The sequence below is a fragment of the Bos indicus genome, chromosome 10 (assembly GCF_029378745.1).
Source record: "Bos indicus isolate NIAB-ARS_2022 breed Sahiwal x Tharparkar chromosome 10, NIAB-ARS_B.indTharparkar_mat_pri_1.0, whole genome shotgun sequence".
NCBI classification, from domain to species: Eukaryota; Metazoa; Chordata; class Mammalia; order Artiodactyla; family Bovidae; genus Bos; species Bos indicus.
This window is the reverse complement of record NC_091769.1, coordinates 88,829,215-88,852,805: the sequence shown is the minus strand read 5'-3', so window position 1 is coordinate 88,852,805 and position 23,591 is coordinate 88,829,215. Positions and strand designations below refer to the sequence as shown.

Sequence of the window (23,591 nt, the reverse complement as noted above, 5' to 3'; positions counted from 1 at the left end):
GGCCTGCACACAGTAGGTACTCAAGAAACATCTGCTGGAAAACACGTTTGAGATCTCTTCACTGCTTCTCCAGTGACGCGGGATGGAAAGACTACCAGAAAGAAGGAACATGGCAAGGGGAGCTGGAAACACGTGTGATGGAACCCAGGCCCTGACTGCCCTTCCTCACCAGCCCAGCTAAAATGACTGGAAAGAAGGCAAAAAAGGCTGAGACCCCCCGCCTCCCCCCGCAACAGTAGAGAGTAGAAGGGCCAACAACAGCAGGCAAAGCGATTAGCAAGGCTATGTTTGCAGGGGGAGCAGACAGCCACTGAGAAATGGCGCGGCAGGCGACAGTGGGGAACTGGATGACAGCTGTCTCAGACCAGAGAGGCCAGCCCAGCAGGGCCCTGGGACCTCTGAGACACAGGCTGGGGTGCAAAGTAAGACCTAAACCTCCAGGTCCCCTCCTGATCCCGATGGAAGACATGATTTGTTCTCTGGAGTGGTAAAAAGACAGATTCTGCCACACGCACCACAGACCAGAGCGCCACCCTGAGGACAGAGGACCCGGCCCAATTCCACATAATGACCATGCAGAGCACCCGGCCCTCTTTCCCCAGCAGGCTCCTGGGCCTCTGGAGTGGACAGGCTGGTGTCTCTTGCAAGCCCCTCATCTCTGCATCCAGCTCATCCTTACCAGACTGTGCATGTAGGCCACCAGGCCTCTAGTCCCCATCTCATCCAACCCCAGCTCCTGACTTTGTCACCTTTCTCTCGGCTAATTTCACACAAATTCAATAGGGCCTCGGCCCAGGTAGGGTCTTAAACACACTCTCACTAAAATCCAATTAACCTTCGATAAAGGTCCCGCAATCAATAGTCATCCTGTGGCTTGAGGAGGCTGCATCCAGCCCAGGCAAGCACGCTCCCACATGACCTTTATTCTTAATGAAATCAATGACAGTCACTGTCACCAGCTCTTAGAGTGACTGGCAAATATGATCACTGGGTCAGGCCCTCAGTAATATGCCGCTTCTGGGCTCAGAGCAGAGACGAATGAGAGCCCCTGCAGGCTGTGGGCACTGCAGGCCCCATACTGGGCAGAGAGCCCACCTAGGCAGGGCAGCCACGTGCCTGGATGCACAAAACAGCGGAGGTGAGGCCTGAGGGCCCACCTGGGGCAGCCAGGGGCCCCCTGGCCCTGTGGCAGGTGGCTCCTGAACTCCAGTGAGTGTCTGAACCACCTGGAGAGTTTGTTAAAATGCTGATTCTCGCAAGCCCTCCCACCCCAGATTCTGATAAATCGGTTTGGGATGGGGCCCAAGAAACTGCATTCAGGTCTTATCTCCTGGCAAGCCGAGAGAGGCTCTTCTGTAAAGTATCCGAGCAGAACAGACCCTTAAGAGTCCAGCTAACCCAACACCTCCAGTAAGCATATTGAGGCCCAGAGAAGGAAGCAATTTGTCCAAGGTCACACAGCGGCCCACTGGCAGAGATGGAGCCTGAACCCAGGTCTCTGGCCTGCTAACATGGTGTTTTCTTAGCTGAGTCTATCAGGAACTGGCCACTTAGACTGGTCTTCAGGTCCTCACATATGAGGCCCAACTGGGCTGGGGTGCTGTGAGGTGAGGGGGGCCTCTTCAAGGGAAGTGGGGACGACTAACAAGTGCTGGAGGGATCTGCAGCCCTGCCCATCTCCCCTCCAGAGCCACTTCCTGCTGAGCCAACAGCTTGTAGCAGCCAAGATGCCACTAACTACCCTTCCCCCCAGGATCGTGGCAAGATCTGCCTCTGGTCACTCCCCCCTGTCCCCTGCAGGACATGCCAAGCGACACTCAGCCAGGCAGTCCTCAGCAGGGACAGTCACGCCAGGGACAGGCCCACTCAGGCCCACAGTCCTAGGGAGGCTTCGGAACCTCAAAAGTTTGTTAGAAACTTCCATTCACATGGAGTCTTTCACGCTACTCACAAATATACACACACATATACACACAAATATACATACACACCCCACTAATCTTCCATGAGGCCTGTGGCTTTGACGTTGGCTGGGAATTGGGAAATTAACCTAATAACAGGTTAATTTCTGCACAGCAAGGCCTGTTCCTCGTCCACTCCTAATATCACTGATGGTCAGCAGAGCACATGGCCCACCGCCCACGGCCTAGTCTAACGTTCCTGTGCAAGGATTGAATGACATCATCTCGGAACACTACCAAAGAGCCTCCCAGGTCACGTAAACCCTAGAAGCCAGGGGCAGGGGCTTAAGAGGAGAAGGAATTAAGACAGTATGGTATTATCAGAAGGACAGACCTACAGACCAAGGGAAGAGAACAGAGCCTCCAGAAAAGACCGGCAGCGGCCTGATGACAAAGATGCCAGGTCTAAACTACCACGCGGTATGATGCCATTAACACGCAGTTCAGGGAGGTGACAGAGGTCAGAACAGCGGTGGCTCTGGGGGCAGTAAGAAGGGTGTGGACTCTGAGGGGGCATGAGGGGCCTGCCATGGGGCTAGAAATGGCTTGTGTCTTTGCCCAGCTGGTGAGTACATGGGATGTCCATATGACAACACACGAGGTGTTCCATGAAGATCTGAGACCTCATGTAAGTTATCTTCCTTCCCTGAGTCCTCTTGATTCTTCATCCCTAGAATGGAGACAAGACCTCCCTCCCTCCTAAGATTGTGACACAGAATGAGCATGGCACCCAGAGTCAGGCAGTGAGTAAACATCAATGGTCAAAGGAGGTAACAGAGAAAGGGCAAGCCCCAGGGATGATGATAATAATGAAAACAGCAACAACCATCAACTAGCTACCAATTCGGAGCTTTAGCCATGCACTAGGAGGGTGAACCTAGTCCTCTAGAAAATGGAACAACGCTTGTATGAACTTGACGTGAGCTAGAGAGAGGAGGGCTGCATTCGGATGGTGCCCTGGGAGTTGGCAAAGGTTCTGTCAGTATTCCAACTCCTTCTTCGAGGAGTTACTGGCGTGGCTGTCAGCCTACTAGACTCAGGTTCCCCTGCAGCCCCGGGCAGAGATGCCTGGGAGGAGGATGGAGAAGGTGGAGGAGAAAGGACTCGGAACTCATGCCGACCTGGCTTCCGCTCCTGACTGTCCCTGCTAGCTCTGTGATGCTAGGCAACCTGTTTAACCTCTCTGAGCTTCAGCTTCTCATCTAGATATGGGATTAATGAGATATCCTTGACAGGGCATCTGTAAGGAGTAGATTATATGTTGTCACATGTTTGGTTCCTATTAGCTGCTAATAAAAAGCAGAGACATTACTTTGTCGACAAAGGTCCCTCTAGTCAAGGCTATGGTTGTTCCAGTAGTCATGTATGGATGTGAGAGTTGGACCATAAAGAAAGCTGAGCACCAAAGAATTGATGCTTTTGAACTGTAGTGTTGGATAAGACTCTTGAGAGTCCCTTGGACTGCAAGGAGATCCAACCAGTCCATCCTAAAGGAGATCAGTCCTGGGTATTCATTGGAAGGACTGATGTTGAAGCTGAAACTCCAATACTTTAGCCACCTGATGCGAAGAGCTGACTCATTTGAAAAGACCCTGATGTTGGGAAAGATTGAGGGCAGGAGGAGAAGGGGACGACAGAGGATGAGATGGCTGGATGGTATCACGGACTCGATGGATGGGAGTTTAAGTGAACCCCGGGAGTTGGTGATGGACAGGCCTGGTGTGCTGCAGTCCATGGGGTTGCAAAGAGTTGGACACGACTGAGCAACGGAACTGAACTGAGCTGCTAATAATAATTATTGCTATTGTTTTTCCCAGACCAGATTGATATCAGCCTGCCGGACTTTGCATGTTCATAGAAAATAAAAACCAACACTCTACTCCAACCTTGCCTCATAGAGGTCAACCCAGGGCACGAGGCTGGCTTAATTTGTCTGCTAATTCATAGGATGTCCACCAGAGTCTGCTCTGCACAGAACACCAGCTTTATCTGGAAAGCTGATTCAAGAGGGTTGAAGTCGGAGCTGTCGAGCCCAGGCCCCCAGAGGACATCACCCAGCCCCAGCTCCCACCAGCCACCTCCAGCCTTCTCCCAGGTAGCCTCACTCAGCCAGGAGCAAGCAATTCAGAGCAAATCTCTGTGTGCACTTTGAAAATCAGAGCTGCCTCTGATTAAACACCATCACAGCTCTGGGCTCACTGGACCCCAAGAGATGAATGGATTCAGGGGTGCAGCTGGCACGAGAAGCCCACTGCTGCTGGCAGGAAGTAAATTCCAGTAACTTGAAGCCCTTGGGATCTGCCCTACTCGGCAGGCAGAGAGACCCTGCTCCCCTTTACGACTAGGATAAACAAGAGGTAACCTCCCCTCCCCTCCCCTCCCCTCCCCTCCTCCCTGGCGCCAAAGACTCTGTACTCAGGGTACTGGTGGACAAAGGACAAACCAGCCCTGGCTAGAGGCAGGAATGTACCCCCATCCCAACCAAGGGTGCGAGAGGAAGGCGAGCAGGTCTCACCGCACCCTCCTCTGCAGGGAGCACTGCCCAGACACCCTCCAGCCAACGGTGAGGGCAGCAGGCGTCAGAAGCCCCGAGCTCTGCTCCTGCCGAGTGACCCCAGGAGAGCCCTTTGTCTCTGGGCTTCCGCCTATCTCTAAAGCAGAGGTCTGAACTGGAACAGGACTATTCTCCAGGAAAGCCCAACAGGCAACTCACGATGGCCGAGCTGCCCCCAGGTGAAGCAGGGTAGGGAGTAGGGAGGCCCCTCCAGCCTCCTCGCCAGCCCAAGAGGCCCCCCGAAGCATTCCAGGAGCCCTGTTTCCCAAGTCAGGGGCCAACGGCTGGTCCCCGGAGGACAAGGCCAGCTGTGGCTCACCTTTCCCAGCCATGCTCTTGGCAGCCTCTTCTTTTATGAACTTCCCTGGTAGCTCAGAGGGTAAAGCATCTGCCTGCAATGTGGGAGACCTGGGTTCGATCCCTGGGTCGGGAAGACTCCCTGGAGAAGGAAATGGCAACCCACTCCAGAATTCTTGCCTGGAGAATCCCATGGACAGAGGAGCCTGGTGGGCTACAGTCCATGGGGTCTCAAAGAGTCGGACACAACTGAGCGATTTCACTTTCACTTTTTATGAACCAAGAAGAGTCCTGGAGTCAGAGAGACGTGGGTTTTAATTCTAGCTCTATGAGCTGTCTGACCTCAGGCAGCGCACCCTCCTTCTCTGAATCTCTGATGCCTCACCTGCAAGATGAAGGCATGCAGGCCTCCCTTCTGAGATGTTTATGGAGGAAAGGGCCTGGTACAGGGTGTTAGGCATTCAGCAAACAGGAACAGTAAGAGGAGATACGGGATAAGGGAGAAAAGGACAAGCCCAAAGAGTGAGGACAATAATCTCGCTACCATGCTGGAGAGCTCAGCACACACCACGCACTGTTCTAAGTGCGGTGGTGCACAAACCTGTGGTCATCACGACCGTCATTACAAATGGAGCTCTCATCGTCCCCGCTGACGGAGGCCACACTGGCACTGAGGCCTGGGCTCCCAAGCTGCACACTCTCCGGCCACGTCTCCTGGCTCATCTGCGGAGCCAAGAAGTGGCTTTGTCCTGGGCTGTCCCCCTACGGGGACCCTAGGCTCATCTTTGTGTGTTGCCCTGGATAAAGTAGGGAAGAGCATTTACTTCTACTAGCTCTGGTTGTCCCTTGCATTCCTTCCCCTCACCAGCCACGTGGGGCATGTCACTGCACCCCTCACCCTTCAGGGACTCCCCAGGACCTTGGGGTCACGGCCGAGTTCTGCTCCATCTGCCCGCAGCCCTGCAGAACCTCGCCACTCCTCTGCCCTTCCTTGCAACACCCCTCTGCTCCCACAATTCTGCCACCCTGAGACGTGCGCGCGCACACACACACACACATGCACACACACACGCACACACATGTCTGGAAAATCCCCACTCAGACAGCTAGGGAAGCCGACCTGGGGAAGCGGTGAGCACTTTTTCCATGTGGCGCCCTGGGGACGGGCTCACACCCCTCGCTGCCTGAAGGATGGTGCTAAGGATGCAGTTGTGTGACCGACTCCAATGCTGGGCTGGGAAATCCTTGACAAAAGGAACTGTGTCTGGTTCCCCTCTGAACCCACACGCCTCGCACAGAGTAGGGGCTAAACAATGATGAACTCTGGTGAAAAGGTCCCCCCCCTCTACCCCTATCTGTGGGACCCCCTGGTCACCAAGAAGAAGGAAATGGGGTTCAGGCCCCCCAGCCCACCAGCCAGCGCTCCCTGAAGGCCGGGGAGTGGCAGGCAGGAGACAGAAGCCCTTCTGTATTCAGCTCTAGGCTACTCACCGGCTCCAGCTATGTCCTCTCTGCCTGATACCTGGAGACCCAGGAAGGGCAGGAGGTGTGTCCAGGCCCCGCAGGATGGAAGATTAAGTCCTGAGAGTCTGCACCACTGTTCTCACATTTCTGCAAGCTGTGGGGCTCGGATGACACAAGACAGATGGTGATAATCCCCTGTTCAGGCAGGGCCTGTGGGAGGGGCCCAGCGCGTGCCCGCACCCCACTGCCCGCTGCCAAGCCTGGCTCAGGAGATGGGTGGAGGGCTGCCCTAGAGCACCTGGAAGGCTGCTTCATGCTCCAGAGATTTAATAACTCTTCAGAAAAGACAGGCCCCGCTTCCAGGCCATGAGACCTCCCCTGGACACACCTGCCCTCACCGGGCAGACCCCACCCGCAGCAGAGCGCGCTCGACTCACCTCGTTGACGTCAATCTTGTTCCGCTCCATGTAGTGCCTGTCATTGACCTGCCCGCCATCCACAAACTCCATCAGAAGCACCCGCTTGGTGGACAGCTCCCAGTAGATGTGGGGGACCTGGAGTGGGAGAGCGCAGGTCAGGAAGGGCTGGGAGGCTGGGGGCTCTGGGCAAGGGCTACAGATAGGCACGTGGGCCAGACATCAGCCCACACACCTTCTGGGAACAGGAGGGAAGGCCCAGAGAGACCCCAGCAGAGAGGGGCAGGGAAGGCAGGAGGCAGGCCGAGAAGGAAGGGCAGGCTGCTCCGCCTCCCCCAGCAAGGCCCCAGGCCCTTGCTGCTTGGGGACCAGAGAATAAGTTCCCCGCCTTCCTCAGTGCCTTCCAGACACAATGAAGGGCACACACTAAAAGTGGGGCTTAGGGGGAAGTACATGGAACCTCTCAAATCTGAGCCACAGTTGGGGTTAAAAGCTATTTCTCTCTCACCAGGCTTATTTCAGGCTCCTCATGTGAATATAAACACTCTGCCTCAGTTTCAACACCTGTACAATGGGTGTGATTATTATATACGTGAATGAATAAATTTTAACCGGGTGATAAATTTTTCAGTTAGGAAGTCCTGAGTTTTCTCATGACCGTTCCCTGCAAGCCTTCTGTGGCAGACAGTGTGCTGAAGCCTAACCCAACACCTATTCCCAATCCTCCTCTTCCCCAGGAAAAACGAAATACTTTCCCTGCCTGCCTTGCAGTAGTTATGGCCATGTGACACAGTTCTGGCTTGTGAGTCACAAGTGGAGGTTGCTAGGGGATGTGGGAAGGCTTTTACTTTCTTAACAAAAAGGGATGTTTATAAATATTGCAACTCTTCTTACCCTTCTCTTCCTACCTTGAGAGTGAAGTGATACCTGGAGTTGCAGCAGCTGTTTTATAACCATGAGGAAAATTCTAAGAAAATCACAGAGATCCCAGTTCTGACACCGTCAGACCACTGAGACAATATCAACAGGCAACTGCGGCAAGTCTTCCTGTTATGTGAGGAAAATACATTCTTTTTGTTTAAAACACTCTAGATGGAGCTGTCAGTTATGTACAAACAAATGCATTCCTAACTGATATACTCTCTAATTCCCTCTGATTCTAAGGACACCCAATAACCAAAAAGATACTAGATTTCCCTAGAAGCAGTCAAGATGTTGGGCTGTACCAAGGACTGCAGAGTGCCATGTGAGTGAGTGATACCTATGAGTCCCACCGATGTCAGGAAGGAGGAAGGACCAGGCTTTCAGCACGCCACAATTCCCCAACAACTTCATGGGCTTATTCCAGTTACAGATAAAGAAGCAAGGGCAGCTAATTCAAGCGATTAGGGGGAATAAGTTCTTCCCTCATCCCAGCTCTCAAAGTTCACATAGCAGTAAGACAGCAGGCTTGAGCCAAGAAACTTTTTTTGCTCCCCGCTCTACTAATAACTGTTGTGTTTGAATCTAGCCACTTAAATCCTCCATGCCTCTGTTTTTCTCATTAAAAAGGAGACTGTGGGACTTCCCTGGTGGTCCAGTGTTTAAAAGTCTGGGCTCCCAATGCAGGGGGGACAGGTTTGATCCTTGGTCAGGGAACTGAGATTCTGCATGCCCTGGGCATGGCCAAAATAAAAGAAAAAAAAGGAAGGAGACTCTTCCTGCTCCATCTCAATAAGGAGTACTGGGGACAAAGCGGGCCGTATATACAGGAGAACCCTCTGGAACAAATTTCCTACTGAAACCAAGGCATCATTTTGTTTACTCCTTTCCTGCGGTTTTTGCCATTTAAAAATCTAGACCAATGGAGAAATCTGGGACCCTATGTCACTTTGAACTTAAAAGTCGGTCTCGCTTGGCATTTTTAAAAAAGTCTCTTTAAAAATACGAGTACAAGTTTGCTGCTGCTGTTTGAAAGAAAGTGAAAGCAGCTCAGTCGTGTCCAGTTCCTTGCAATCCCATGGACTGTAGCCTGCTAGGCTCCTCTGTTCATGGAATGCTGCAGGCAAGAATACTGGAGTGGGTAGCCATTCCCTTCTCCAGGGGATCTTCCCATCCCAGGGATCGAACCCAGGTCTCCCGCATTGCAGGCAGATTCTTTACCAGCTGAGCCACCAGGGAAGATGCTGTTTGAGGCTTCCAAGTAAAAGGGACATACTTGGGGGTTAAGTCTTTCCCCTGGTATGCCTGGGGCCGAAGCTTGACAGTGGGGTGCCTGGGGCTCTAAAGACTCACTGTCAGACACCCCTCTGTGCCTGCCTGGAGCAACGTGGAAAACAGCCATGCAAGAGCCAGAGATGCAAAGAGAAAACCCCAAGGCTGGAGACTGCCTGGGTTTTGGTCAGGGTTCTAAGTGTGCTGAGACCCCATCCCCTACCTTTCCCCCAGGTCTCCCTCCAAATGCAGCCAACCCAGCCTCACAATAGACGTGTGTCTGCGGAGGCACTGCTTAGCTCTGAAACAGCAGAGACAGCACCCACCCCCATCCCCGCCAGAAAAAAAGCAAGGCAGAGGGGTTTGTCGTGGGAGCTCAGGGAGGGCTGCGGTTGCCCCTCGATGGATGTAACACAGAAATGACTGCAAAATGCAAAAGTGCTTCCTGCTCAGTTAGGAGACACTTGGCCTGACGGGATACAAGATCAAGCGACTTGCCCCTAAATCAGCACGTGAGCAGGAGGGTTAAGGGGCACCAGGTGAAATTCACTTCACCCCAACACTCATGTTTCACCATCATTCCTTTCTCAGCTTTTTCCATCAAAGAAGGGAAAATGAAGGAGAAAAATTTTGAAAGAGGCAATAAGAACCACCCTGTCCCCTGCCCAAACAAAAATCAACCTGGGAGGCTCGCAGTCAAGGTGCCTCCTGACCCCAGAGGCAGAGTCACACCTGGCCCTCAGGACCTCTGGGTCTAGGGGGGTCTACCTCCTCACGGCAGGAGGGCCCACCCCTGTAGGCCCCGTCTGCCCCCCATACGAGAGCCAATCGTGACCCCAAGAAGGAGAACAGAGAGGAGGGAAAGTTCCAGCCCAAGACCTTGACCTCAGCCTCATTAACGGGCCCTGACCTGCACTTCCTCTTTGTTCTGGTGCCTGGCAAGCATACCTGGGAAGGAAGGCCTGGCATGTCTGGGCATCATCTGGGGCCACGGAGCTCCCCGAACCTGAGGCCAGTGGAGCAGGGCACAGGCCTGCAGTCAGATGGCCAGGCTGGAGCCCCAGCTCTGCCTCTGCCAAGCTGTGTGACTTGGGTAAGTTGCATAATCTCTCTGAGCAGCGGTTCCCTTGCCTGTAAAAGGCTGATGACAATTACAATGAAAGCAACGTTCCCTGCTTCCTACAGGCATGGATGAGGTCCTGGTGCTCAGCAGCACAGCAACCGCCATACGACAGCCACAGAGAATTTCACAGGTGGTTCTGATACAGAACCAAGGCTGAGAGTTGATGCTACAGACAGCTCAGCATAACTCAGACTGTTGTGATTGTTTTGTGAAAGTTGCTCAGTCGCTTCCAACTCTTCGCAACCCCAGAAACCTTTGCAATTCTCCAGGCCAGAATACTGGAGTGGGTAGCCTTTCCCTTCTCCAGGGGAATCTTCCCAACTCAGGGATTGAACCCAGTTCTCCCACCTTGCCAGTGGATTCTTTACCAGCTGAGCCACAAACTCAGATCTGCCCATCAATTATTCTAGAGGGACCAGAGCACAGTGGTTTAACAGGTGAGCCTGGGGCCAGGCTGCCTCTGCCCTTTCCCAGGAAGCTGTATGACTTTGGACGAGTGACTTCATCTCTCTGGGCCTCATCTTCCCCGAGGCTGACATGGAGTTAATAATGGCATTTCTCTTGTGGGGTTGTGTAAGGATTAAGGAGGAAATATACAGGGACTTCCCTGGTGGTCCAGTGCTTAAGATGCCACACTTCCAACGCAGGGCTCAGGGGTTCGATCCCTGGTTGGGGAACTAGGATCCCACGTGCTGCACCCCATGGCCGAAAAAGAGGGAACCAACGAGTAAACAGACATAAAGTACTTTAAAAAATGTCTAACACAGCCTAGCCATGTAAAAAAAAATTAACGGATACAGTATTAATAACTAGATATCAGTTCCTCTTAATCTTTGAGATCCTTAGAAAGTTATTTCACCAGAAGCATGCTCATCCTGGCAGGGTTTGCCCCCAGTTTCGAGAGAGTCCCAGGCCCCTTGTGTGCTCAGTTGCTCAGTGGTGTTCAACTCTTTGCAACCCCATGCACTTGGCAATACCCACCAGGCTCCTCTGTCCATGGACTTCCCAGGCAAGAATACTGGAGCGGACTGCCATCTCCTCCTCCAGGAGATGTTCCTGACCCAGCACTAGAGAACCCTGGAGGGGCCCCTGCTCCAGAGACAACCCCCCACCAAGCCCCTCCTTCCCGTATACAGACTCGCTCCCATCCCTTGCAGTCCCAAACCCTGTGTTTTTAAGGCGTCTGCCTCTATCTTGGCCCAGCTGTCCCCAAGGTCAGTCGCAGACCTCACTGCCTGTCCTGTCGCCTCCCACACACTCTGATGCCAGATCCACAAACGCCCTGGTCTTGACCGTTCGGCCTGGCTGCCCCCTCACCTTGGCCCAGTCTCCCTGACGTGCATTTGCATTCGGTGCTCGTCTGAGGTGCGGCGATTTATAGCACAGGGCTGAGGTTATTAAACCCACTGGAAGAGGCCTCACACACCAAGAGGTAAACTCTGCACTGAGGCTTAATTACGCACAGATGTTGTGATGGGGTGCCAGTGTGCAAAGCAATCTATCTCCTGTTTGAAGAGCTGAACTGGGTGCGCGGCGCAAAATTTGCTTCCCACTTGTTATGTGTTTAGGCAAAATTAATTACTCGGGAGCCTTAATTCCACCATTCTCTTAGGAACGGGGTGCAGGCTTGAGAAGCAGCAGGTCAAATCGTTACATTAATTATTCACCCATTTGGCATCCTCGTTTCAAAAATTTGTGTTATTATTACATGTCTTGGTCTGACAGATGCTAGTTGGCCCCAGCCAGGGGACAATTTTGCTGTTTCCATGGGAACAGTGGAGGAGATGGTTCTGTTTGTCTGGCTCACAGTACTGGCGCCGAGGACCACCCCTGCTGGGTAAGAGGCAACACAATGTCCTTAGACGAGCACCAGAGTTGAAGTCAGAAAATGCTGTTTGTACCCCAGCTCTTCTCCTCTAAGACTGCCATCTGTAAAATGGGATGATGGTTTTTGGAAGGACCTTGTGTCCCTGTGTCTGCCTAGTACTCAGAGCCACAGAAGAAACATTCAGTAACTTCTGCCTATCCCCTTGCACAATCAACACTTCTTGGAAGCCCCCACTGAGCTCCTTATCTGGGCAGAATTAGATACTTCCTCTTGGGCACCCACAGAAACAGAGATCAGTCTCTGCCATAGTGCCAACAATCTGAACTACAGAACCCACTGTGTGTGTGTCCCCCACCAAATGCGAAGTCTTCTCAGGCAGGAGCCAACCATCTCTGGCTTAATCTACACACCCCCAGATCCTAGCACAACCACAGGCTCAGGAAGTGCTCGATAAATGTGGAATAACGGAATGAAACAAAAGGAATAGGTAAGCGGAAGAGTCATTTAGACCCGACAACAACGCTTATCAGTTAATATTATCACTTGTGTGAGAAAGCCAAGTTTTCATTGAATTGGTACCAGATCATCTGGATTTGTACCCACAAGAAGGTCTGCACACACAGTGGCATTTCCCTTGTAGGGCTGTGTAAGGACCAGCCCGTCAAGCAGGCCGGGAGCATCTTGCCAGACCCGACTCACTTAAAGAGCTGAACTTTGCCAGTGGCTACACCATCCACCAAATCAGTGTCTCAAGACACCACACCGATCACCCGAGTTGTGGGTCTTCATCCCATGGACCAAGATTTAGGATTCTCAGGCAGCTAGTGTAGACACACCCTCCCCACCTCTGTTAATCAAACTGGAGAGCGTAAGTATAAATCACTGCCTCCGGCTTCTCAGGATGTCTTTAGAAGCCACTTGGACACTTCAGTCCCAAGCAGGAGACCTTCCAGTTCACGTGCTGAGACACCCTGCCCAGGAAGAGCCCCACTTGACCATTTGCTCCAGAACTAGGACCCGGAGCCCTGCGCCCCATCTTCCCACAATCTCCAGGCCTCTCCAGCGGAAAAGCAGAGAGTGGATCTCTTCCAAGAGTTGAAAGCCAAGCTCTCCACATAGACACCAGAGGCTTCTGACCCCCGCATTGCTGTGACGAAAGGGGTACCCCTGGTAAATGGGTCCAAACCCCACCACAAAACGTGTTGGAAGAGCAAGTGCCATGGGCTTGATCTGTCTCGTTCCAATCTCCATGGGACCTGTGGGGAACATCAGGACAGTCCTCCAAGACCAGCTCCAAGGCCGACTCCTCAGCAGAGCCTTCCCTGCCCTGCTCCACCCAGAAGCCCTTTCTTCTGAATCCTTAAAGCAGGATCTCTCACTGAGCTGGGACTATGCGTCATCGGATGTTGTCTCCCAAGGTAAGTGTCACCTATCATGTCAGCAGTTCTAGTAAATACCTGAAAACACGAATCTGTTCCAATGTAATAGATACATGAGGGAACAATTTGATCATAACACAGATTTTACATTTGTTGATGGTGCAGCACTATCCATGAGAAATACTCGGAAGTGCAGAAAACTTGTATCCGGCTGATCCAAACAGGAACACCCAAAGCAGGCACACAAACATTGCCATGTGTGTGATGGGTCACAGCCCCCCACAACTTCTGTTCAATTTCAGATGACCCCCGCTACCACCTCTTCACAGTAACTCCCAAGCAGCAAATCTTCTGACGCCCATTTCTGCAAGCCCGTGTCCAGTAAAGTGCCATGTGTGCTGTGGTCTTCTGTATTTCTTAGCCATTTAACGTGTGCCAAGGTATGCTCGCATTTCATTAGGTTCCCATCTGCTTTTATTTTCTGGATCACTGGTGACATTTTTGAGTGTTGTAAGCCTAACCCCCTTTTTGCCCATAAACCCTGTTGTTTCTGCTGTGCCATTCTGCAAACGGTGGAGATTTCTAGGACATGTGTTACAGACCTGTGTATTCAGTGAGCTGATATAATAAAGTTTTAGGAAACACGTCAGAGCACAGTAACGTTAGCTATCATCACCATTACCATCATCCTCAGTGTCATCAACCCATGATTCATGGAGGCTGAGACTGTGGCTTACAGGCCCTCAGGAGGGCTCAGGGTCTTGCAATTGTAGACCATTCCATAGACATCAGTTTGCTTGACAGGTCAACAGTCCCCTTTGGTAATTTGTAACTTAGACTTCAAGGGCTTGAACATGCATCACCAGGGACAAATCAGTCATCCTCCCTCACCCAAGAAGGAGACACCCGCTGTGGGTCCTGCAAGGGGAGATGTTCAGGGCTGGGACCAGTCCTCCCCTGTACTCTTCTGCCCAACCACCAGGCCCCCACGGCCCTGCCTTCTTACCTTTAAGAAGTCAAAGTGCTTCAGCATTTGGGCCACTTTCTCAGCATTCCTTCCCTCATTGAGGAAATCCAACTCCAAAGGCAGGTTCTTCTTGGCTTCATCCACCAACCACATGAACTCAAACTCTGGAAACAGCTGCTTCACAGCCAGGACAAGCACCTGAAACCCACAAGCACCCCATCAGCCAGTCCATGACTCCCACCAAGGGCAGTCTAGTCCCTGTCCTCCTGCCTGGTCAGGGCGTTGACAAGTCCCCAGGCCTCCCCTGGAATAAGGATGGGTGGGAAAGTGGCCCCCTGGGGCCCATCTCTGTAATCCAAATCCCAGATATAAAAGCCCAACAACCGCCAGCAGAAACCACTTCCATCCTTTGCTGGGTGTTCCCCACTTGCCCAGCACTGGGTAAGTGCTATTACTCACCTTATTCCTCCATTTAGTCTTCACAGCAACTCTAGGAGGTATACACTCTTCAGCCCCATATTACAGATGAAAAAAGTTGAGGCTCTCAGAGGTTATACGATTTTTTTCTAAATGTGCCCAGCAAGGAAGCCCAGATTCAGAATTCCCCCTGGGTCTACTCAGCCCCAAAACCCTTGCTCTTAAGCACATCACTGAACTACTGGCTTTGCAGCTCCTAGATTTGTGCTTCGTGGTCCTGTCAATAAAGGGCCTTGGGAGGGGGCCCGGCTGTAACTGCATTCTATCTATTTCTTCAGCTGAGTGGTTGGTACCTGAGCATTTATAATATCTTTTATGATTTTTGTACATCCAAAATATTTCATGATAAAAAATTATATCGGAATACGAAACCAAGGGTGGACATGACAAGAGGAGTAAGAGATAAGGGATTTGTCCACTCGGATGAAAAGCTTGGATTTCTAGTGATCTGGGCCCACTGTGGATTCTTGAGTCAGGATGTGATGAAAGAGGGAGTTTTAGAAGACTTATCTGACATTTCAGCTGTCAATTTAATGATGTGAAAGAAACATGACTGGCACAGAACCAGAGCCCAGAGATATCTGCAGGGCACAGCACAGCCCCTCTGTGGGCACGGACTCAGCTCTGAGGCTACCCCACCACCGGAGCTCTGGATCTGAGATAGTCTCACAAGTTCACAAACAATGGCTCTACAGTGACAAAGCAAGGGTAAGGCTGGGGCCATGGGAAATGTTCCAGCATTGGGCTGGGGTGGGCAGAAGGCAACTTTCCTGCTCTCCTACAAACCCTCCTGTTGGTATTCAAAGTCAGGCCTGGGGAGAACCACTGACAGACTCTCATCTGTGATTCTTGGTATAGATTATGGTCCAAGTCCTCTGAGAATCCCCATCTCTGGCCCTGGTCAGAGCAGAAGGACAAGGAGCAAGAACTCAAGAACCGTGGGCCTATTGCTACCAAGAGACCTTCCTCCACTGTTAAGGAAACGTAATGCTTATGTAGCCCCCCAGATTCATATGTCAAGCCCTAACCTCAGGGAGACGGTGTTCAGAGGTGCAGTCTTTGGAAAGTAATTGGGCCTAGAAGAGACCATGAAGGTGAGGCCCACATGACAGGTTAGTGTCCTTATAAGAAGAGAGAGACCAAAGCTCCCCGCTTCCCTGCCAGGCAAGGTCACAGAGAGCAGGCAGCCATCTGTCTACAGCCAGGAAGAGGCTGCCCCTGGGAACAGAATCAACCAGCACCTCGAGCCTGGACTTCCCAGCCTCCAGAACTGGGAGAAATAAGTGTCTGTGATTTAAGCCTCCCAATCGATGGTATTTTGTGGCAGCAGCCAAAGCTGACCAAAACACCACCCACTCCACCCAGAAGGCCTTGCTGGGTCCCAGTCACAAGCCTTATCTCCTGCTTTTGTTTGCCCTGGTCTCTGATATGATTCCAACACTGGATTAGGCACACACGGCGCAGTGAAATAAATCCAGAGCAGGGCCATTAACTACAAGGCATTTACAGCTTTGTTTTTAAATCCTATGTCCGAGGCAATGTACCAGACGCCATTCTGTAAGAATCATCACACAGGGTTATTATACTCAATTTCTCTCAAACCCTCTTTAATTACATTTGGCTGCAGTCTAATTTCTCTTAAGGCTTGTCTAGTCTTTCATGGGCTAGACCTGTGACCTTATGATAATCGATTTAGTTTATGTTTTGTTTCTTTTGGTGTCACATGAAACAAGAACGGAGAGGTGGCAACGGCAAGGGCCTGACTGTTTCAGATCTGGGCACCACGTCTCGTCACCGTGCCCTCACCTTGGCTGCCACCCGAGGGGAAGCAGAGCTGGTACACAGCAAACAGAAGCACCTGCCCGGCCCATGCCGAGGGCACAGCTGTCATCTGAGGCACCTGAACTCCAGTCTCTAGGCTCCAAGTTACAAGCAAGAAGCCTCTTGTGTGCTTTGCATGCTGCATGCTAAGTCGCTCCAGTCATGTCCGACTCTTTGCAACCCCATGGACTGTAGCCCGCCACGTTCCTCTGTCCATGGGATTGTCCAGGCAAGAATACTGGAGTGGGTTGCCATGGCCTCCTCCAGGGCATCTTCCCAATCCAGGGACTGAACCCGCATCTCTTATGTCTCCTGCATGGGCAGGTGGGTTCTTTACCACTAGCACCGTCTGGGAAGCCCTTGTGTGTTTTGCTCCAGCACAGGTTCCAGACCTTCGCATCCAGGAGGGACGAGGAAGGAGCCACAGTGAGTCTCACTCATCTTTTCAGCCAAAATGTATTTACTGATTACCTTCTAGATGATGACCCTGGACCAGCCGTAGGTACACACAGAGACCCACATGTAGCCAAGTGGGGTCTACATCAGGCGATGAGGCTTCTGTGGCCACACACTACCTCCTCATTGCTGACTGTCTGGTCACTGTCATTTGTGAAATTTTAAATTATCATTAATATCCAAACAGCCCTGAAAGGCACCTTAAAGATTTTTCTGTTATCAATCAATTATGTAATTAGTCCTTACTAATACTATTGGTTATTATTGATACTTTATATCATTAACCATAAAAGCAGTCAAAGGTTTTATTGGTTGATATTAATTGCTAGTAAGTTAGTAAACTAATTCATAACCCCTGGGACTTTGCAGGACTCATAAAACTGGTTTCCAAACCATTCTGTGGTGGTTGGCAAGTCACTCCCTTGGTTACTCTAAAATGAGAGGGTCTGTTTGCATGGAAGTTAGTGGTTCGTAGTTTTAGAGGCCGTCATCCCCTTTATAGGAAGTCACCGATTTGAAAATGTGATGCCAGCAATGAAGCCCAGAAAACACACATACTCCCATAATTTTGTACATAATCCAGGGGTTTATCACCCCTTGAACTTCAAAGGGAGGGTTGAGGTCAGGTTAAGAGGCATCCGGTCCAAAAAAAAAAAAGAGTCATCTGATCCAAATCCAAACCAGTTTGGGCTGCTGCCACTTTGGACTTCTCTGAGCTTGAGAAAAGAAAACGAAATTCCATTTCATCCTCTGTTTTAACTCAGTTCCCTTCTGAAGAGCCTGCCCCAAGTAGATTCTTTTATGTTTTTCTTTCTTGACAACAGATGCAATCAACTAAAATAAAACAGGTGTTGTTAACAATTTGACTTTTTGATTTTTCTCCCAAATTCATCTTCTCATAAAATTCTTCCAACTGCCAGTGTTTTCACCAGTGCCTAGCATGTATTCAACACTCAGCAGATGTTTCCTGAATATTCATGTGAATGAATGAGTGAATAAATGAACATTCCAAAAGGCCTGCCTTCTCCCCAGAAATAGTTATCTGCTCACATGTGCATTACGCAGATGGATTACATCTGTACGCCTCAGAGATTTGGGTGGAAGAAGGGATTACCTCTGAATGTGGGGGAACCACAGTTTTGAAATGTCTGAGAATATTCTACTTCACTTGAAGCCTTGTTAATCAATCAGGGTATATTCAACAATTAATAGTTGAATAGATTATTCTCTCCTTCAAGGGAGAATAATGAAATCATTTTCCTACAGGACTATTGGCTCCCAGGAAGAAAACTAAATTATGGACCACACAGAAACATAATGGAAAAATTGAGAGTCACATAAAAGTTTGAAAATTAGTGATTGCTATATATGATAGCAAAAAAAATGGGAATTATCATTATTGAGACACAAGCACCGCACCATGAGGCACTTGATATGCATGCTCTCATTTCTTCCTCTTCTTGCCCATTTCACAGAGAAGGAAATTGGATCCAAGAGGTTAAAGCATTTCTAAAGGTCACACAGCTTGCAATTTCAAATGCAGGGCTTGAACCCACTTTTTTTTTCCTTCCTTTCACTTCTTTCTTTACGCAGTCCTTCTCAGGCAATACAATATAGGACAATACAATAGAGAGCCTGAGATAAAGCATAAAAGGGGCTTTGTAAACTGTAAAATGCAACTGAAATTCGAGTTACTGCTATCAACTTATTATATATTATAAAAGAAATAATGGTCCACGGGAAAACAGGACACTAAACAGAACGCCTGCACGGATCCGAGCTGGTAAAAATGGATGTTCGACAAGGATCGAAAATCAATTCAGAGTGATGTAAATAGCTTACCGTTCATGGGGTTTATCTTTGTTCAGATAAGTTATTAAAGTGCAGACTGTTTAGAAAACAGAATTACAGGGTGAAGAGAAGTTTCCAAGGGATGATCTACATCTCTGGGGCTTTCAAAAATGTATTTAAAAAAATAAAATCAGCTGTTGGATTCTGTGCCAACACAAACATTACCTAGCCACCCACTGTTCAATCAACACACTCAGAAAAGAAACAAGATGACAGACAGCATGCACTGAAAATGTTGTTCAAAAAAAAATCAAAAACATAACTGTCACAGGTCTTTATTTTTAGAGACCCTGGGTATGAGCCGGAGGCCTTCCAATGGTGGATGGGATTCTGGTGCTCAGATCTGAGCATCCCGCCCTAATGTTGCAGACCTTGGGGACAGGTGATACACGAAGGGCCTGGTCAGGAGTTAGATTCTTCAGGATAGAGCACAGGGCATTCATTACCAAGTTCAGAAGCTTGAGAGGTAACAGGGTGTGATACAGGGTAGTGCTCTGGAAACCTGGGAATGGTGGTCTCAACACTGCCTCACAGGTCAGCTGAGTCCCACCCTGTTCTCAGACAGGAGAGTGGCAGTGATTCCCAGCCTGCTAAGTAAGCTCCCGGCTCTCGTGGGCAAGCAAGGACTGCTGCAAAGCCAGCCCGCCAGCAGACAGATAGACTCTGACTTGTCAGTTCACCCCGTGCTGCTGAATCATTGTTCCAATCTCTGGGCCCAATTAGTCTGGCTCCGGACAGCCACTCAAATCAATAAGAGTCACTGGCCGTGCATCGAGAAGTAGAGTTGCCCCAACTATTAAAGGGACAATATCAGGTGATGATGACAAAGCTGAAAACACCCTTGGCTGTGCCTTTCTCTTTTGTGCAAAGTCACCGACACCATCAGCTTCATCACCATTTACTGAGAGTCGGTCTCTGATTCTCTGGCACCAGTCAGCAGCTCTCCCCAGCACTGTCTCCTTCCCCAGGAGAAGGCCCAGGTTCACAGGAGACACAGAACACCAGGGTGGCACATGCTCCTGGGTGCCAACCCACACGCCATTCATTTCCCCATCTTCCTGGCCAAAAGAACCTCTATTTTGTGCATGTTTCATGTCCTTCAAGGAAGGCAGACCTTAGCCTGAGAAGGTGAATCACAATCGGTCTGAGGCAGTCACAGTGGTCCCAAACCTCTTGCCAAGACTGCTTCAGGCTTGGGCGAGTAGGCCTGCTTCTGGCCAATGAGTACTGAAAGAAATTCTACTGAATGGCTATTCTTTAATATGAGGAAAGACACTGGTAATGGCAGGAACCCTGCAGCTGTTTGAGGGCCACGAGGAGCACTACCTTAGAAGGACAAGCCAGGAAGCTGAGCTGGCAGAGTGGAAGACATAAAGAACTTAGGTCCTTAAAAACCTCAGTGAAGTGCTGGATTAGTCAACCCTGAAACAGCTGACCCTACTTGTAGATGTCTTGAAATGTGAGATAATATAGGTTACTATTGACCACTGTCAGTTGGATTTCCTGATACACGCAGCTAAAAGCATTCTAACTGATATAGCCAGTAGTCCCCACCTCCTTATTCTCAAAAGTTTTACTCTTGTAAACCTCCATCCTTACAGCAGATATGTGTTTGGATTTACAAGCCCACTTCGTAAACTGCAAATATCCAGAAGTTAAGCCTATGAGCCACTCTCCCCTTAATACTAAGGGGACTACTTTACCCAAATTTTCTTCCTCTCAAGACAAGGCCGGGACCAAACACAGGGCTGAAGAGGAGATAGAGACAATAGTGGGCAGTGGGAGAGAAGTCCGAGGGCACACAACACCTGGAATTAGCAAGAAAAGAAGCACCAGAAGGCTCTACAGAAAAGCGGCTTTGTCTCCCCTCTATCTCCAAGTTTCTGGCAGGTATGACAGTCCTAACGCCTCTCAGAAATCATTCTTTCCCACCAAGCACACCCAAACATATATCATCACTAAAATCAAGGCACCATGTAGGTCTGGGCTTAATTTAGGTCTGAAAAAAAAAAAGTCATGCTCATTTTAGATATAAAACAAAATGAGCTTTCCAGTTGGCGCTTCTTGGTTGTAAACCAGAGAAGGGTGACCAAGTTAAGGCTTTTCCCACCAGAGGCCAAGCGCAATGAGAAGGCAGTACCACTCTGCGCTGCTGCTGCTGCTGCTGGCGGTCCATGGAAGACCTCAGGCCTCATTTCCAGCTTCTCTCCTGCAGGCGGTGAGTGCGGGTCTCCAGTCCGCCTTCAGATCCCAGCCCCAGCCACTGCAAGGGAGCCGCTACTCTGTATTCAGCACACGGCCACACGGCTGGTAATTTCAAGAAAAGCATCTGATGCTTATCTCAGGGAGGAAGATGCCAAATCTTTACCAGTGCTATTGTTGCGGTTGACCTTACGGCCACCGTTACTTAGGGAGGGGAGAGGCTCTGGGCAGAGGAGAGATGTCAGCTGTCCTCCCAGCTCCCGTGGGCCCTGTTGGTACCACCAGGCAGAGACAGTTTCCAGCCCAACTCAGGTGTGGCCATGGGGTTCCAGGAATACCCAGGGACCCTCCAAGACTGGCAGTGTGCTTCCATCTGTGGCTGCTCCATACCACAGACTGATGCGTCAGAAAACCCAGGTTTCCAGGTGGATGCCCAGTGCCACTCAGCAGCCCCGCTCCTGGGTCCCGGTCAGCATCCTTCTCCAGTGCACCCGGCAGGATTCCAAACCTTCATCCCCCTCAAGCCTCCATGCCACCTCCTACCCTCTCCTTCTCAGCAGATGGTCTTACCTCCCACTTCAGAGGGAAAAATAGACGCTATCAGGCTGGTACAACTCAGCTGCCCACTGTCCCTGCCTTCCCCCTCTGCCCCACTCACTCATCTGGACCCAGCCTCAAGAACAAAGCTCTAGCCCCAGAACAAAGTCTGCCAAAGCCTCACGCTTCCGCCTGTGTCCTTGGGGCCCAGTCCCTCCAGGCATCTCCTGCACCAGCTCTATCAGTTACTGCTCTCCCCTGAATCTCTAAGCCCCCAACTCCGCTGCCCCTTCCTCATCAGTGACAGCCTCCGCAAGACCCCCACCTAATCCTGTGCTTAGATCTAACCACTACCCTCACTGTCCCCCACCATCCAAGGCCAAACATGGAAAGGGTAGTCTCCATTAACCGTCTCCGCTCCCTGAGTCCTCAATTCTCTTTCACCCCCATTCACCCCATCATTCCTGTTCTTCCCCAAAAACTCTAAGTCACCAAACCAAACATACTCTTTTCAGAGCTTTACTAATTTACATTCCACTTGGCAATATCAATTAATTCTGACAGACTCTGTTTTCCAAAACGACTGCAACAATGTCTCCCCCTCTAGTGCTCGTCTGGAACCATGCCATCCCCCCATCATGAGGCAGAGTCTATTCCACTGCCCCCTCAAGCCTAAGGTCAATCTAGTCAAGGCTATGGTTTTTCCAGTAGTCATGTATGGATGTGGGAGTTGGACTATAAAGAAAGCTGAGCACCGAAGAACTGATGCTTTTGTGGTGTTGATGTTGTGGTGTTGGAGAAGACTCTGGAGAGTCCCTTGGACTGCAAGGAGATCCAACCAGTCCATCCTAAAGGAGATCAGTCCTGGGTGTTCATTGGAAGGACTGATGCTGAAGCTGAAACTCCAATACTTTGGCCACCTCATGCAAACAGCTGACTCGTTTGAAAAGACCCTGATGCTGGGAAAGATTGGGGGCAAGAGGAGAAGGGGACAGAGGATGAGATGGCTGGATGGCATCAGTGACTCAATGGACATGAGTTTGAGTAAACTCCAGGAGTTGGTGAGGGACAGGGAGGCCTGGCATGCTGCAGTCCATGGGGTTGCAAAGAGTCAGACACGACTAAGCGACTGAACTGAACTGAACAAAGCCTAGGGGACCACTGTGACTCTCGCTCTTACCAATAAAGGAAGGAAGAAGTAATCTACATGACTGCCACACCCAGGTCATGAAACCATGATGAACTTTCAGTCTTATGTTCTTGGGACACTTACTCTTAGAACCCAGCCGCCAGGCTGCGAGGAAGCCCACACAGGCCTTGGAAAGGCCTCCACGGAGAAGACGTGAGGCCCTGAACCCACAGCTCCAGCTGGGATCCCAGCCAACAGCCAGAACCCACTTGCCAGCCATGTGAGTGGGTCCTCCAGCTCCCCACCTGTAACCACTTAGAACTGAGATGCGTCTATCATGCCCTGCGCAGACTGCAGTCAGGAGCATAGTACTCGACTGGGGTCTTAAGCCACTCCCTTTTGAGGTGGTTCAATGTGCAAACTAGCAGTTGCATCAGTTAGGATGCTAGATAGCGGACAGAGGTCTTTTCTGACACTGTTTTTGCTGAATGCAGATGCTCAGTCCTGGTTCTCCTCTAATCCCTCTGACCATGCCTCTTTAGTTCCCTCGGGAACTCACCCTCCTGGGCACAGTCCCCAGATGACGATGTTCCTCACGGTTCTGTCTCTGCCCTCTCCCTTTTGTTTTAGTCTATGTAGCTTTTCTAATGGAGAAGGCAATGGCAACCCACTCCAGTACTCTTGCCTGGAAAATCCCATGGGTGGAGGAGCCTGGTAGGCTGCAGCCCATGGGGTCGCTAAGAGTTGGACATGACTGGGCGACTTCACTTTCACTTTTCACTTTCATGCATTGGAGAAGGAAATGGCAACCCACTCCAGTGTTCTTGCCTGGAGAGTCCCAATGACGGTGGAGCCTGGTGGGCTGCCATCTATGGGGTCACGCAGAGTCGGACACGACTGAAGCAACGTAGCAGCAGCAGGAGCAGCGGCAGATTT

At 50.6% G+C, this 23,591-nt stretch overlaps 1 protein-coding gene across 4 annotated transcripts in view; it reads right to left on the bottom strand.

Annotated features, from left to right (window-relative positions):
* Positions 1 to 23,591, bottom strand: part of ADCK1 (aarF domain containing kinase 1) — a 139,855-nt gene that overhangs the window by 17,512 nt on the left and 98,752 nt on the right. For all 4 annotated transcript variants that reach the window (XM_070797925.1, XM_070797926.1, XM_070797927.1 and 1 more), the window contains 2 exons: positions 14,222 to 14,380; positions 6,714 to 6,830 (listed from right to left, as the gene is read on the bottom strand). In XM_070797925.1, the coding sequence (XP_070654026.1) occupies positions 6,714 to 6,830; positions 14,222 to 14,380 (276 nt within the window). The remainder of the gene's footprint in view (positions 1 to 6,713; positions 6,831 to 14,221; positions 14,381 to 23,591) is intronic.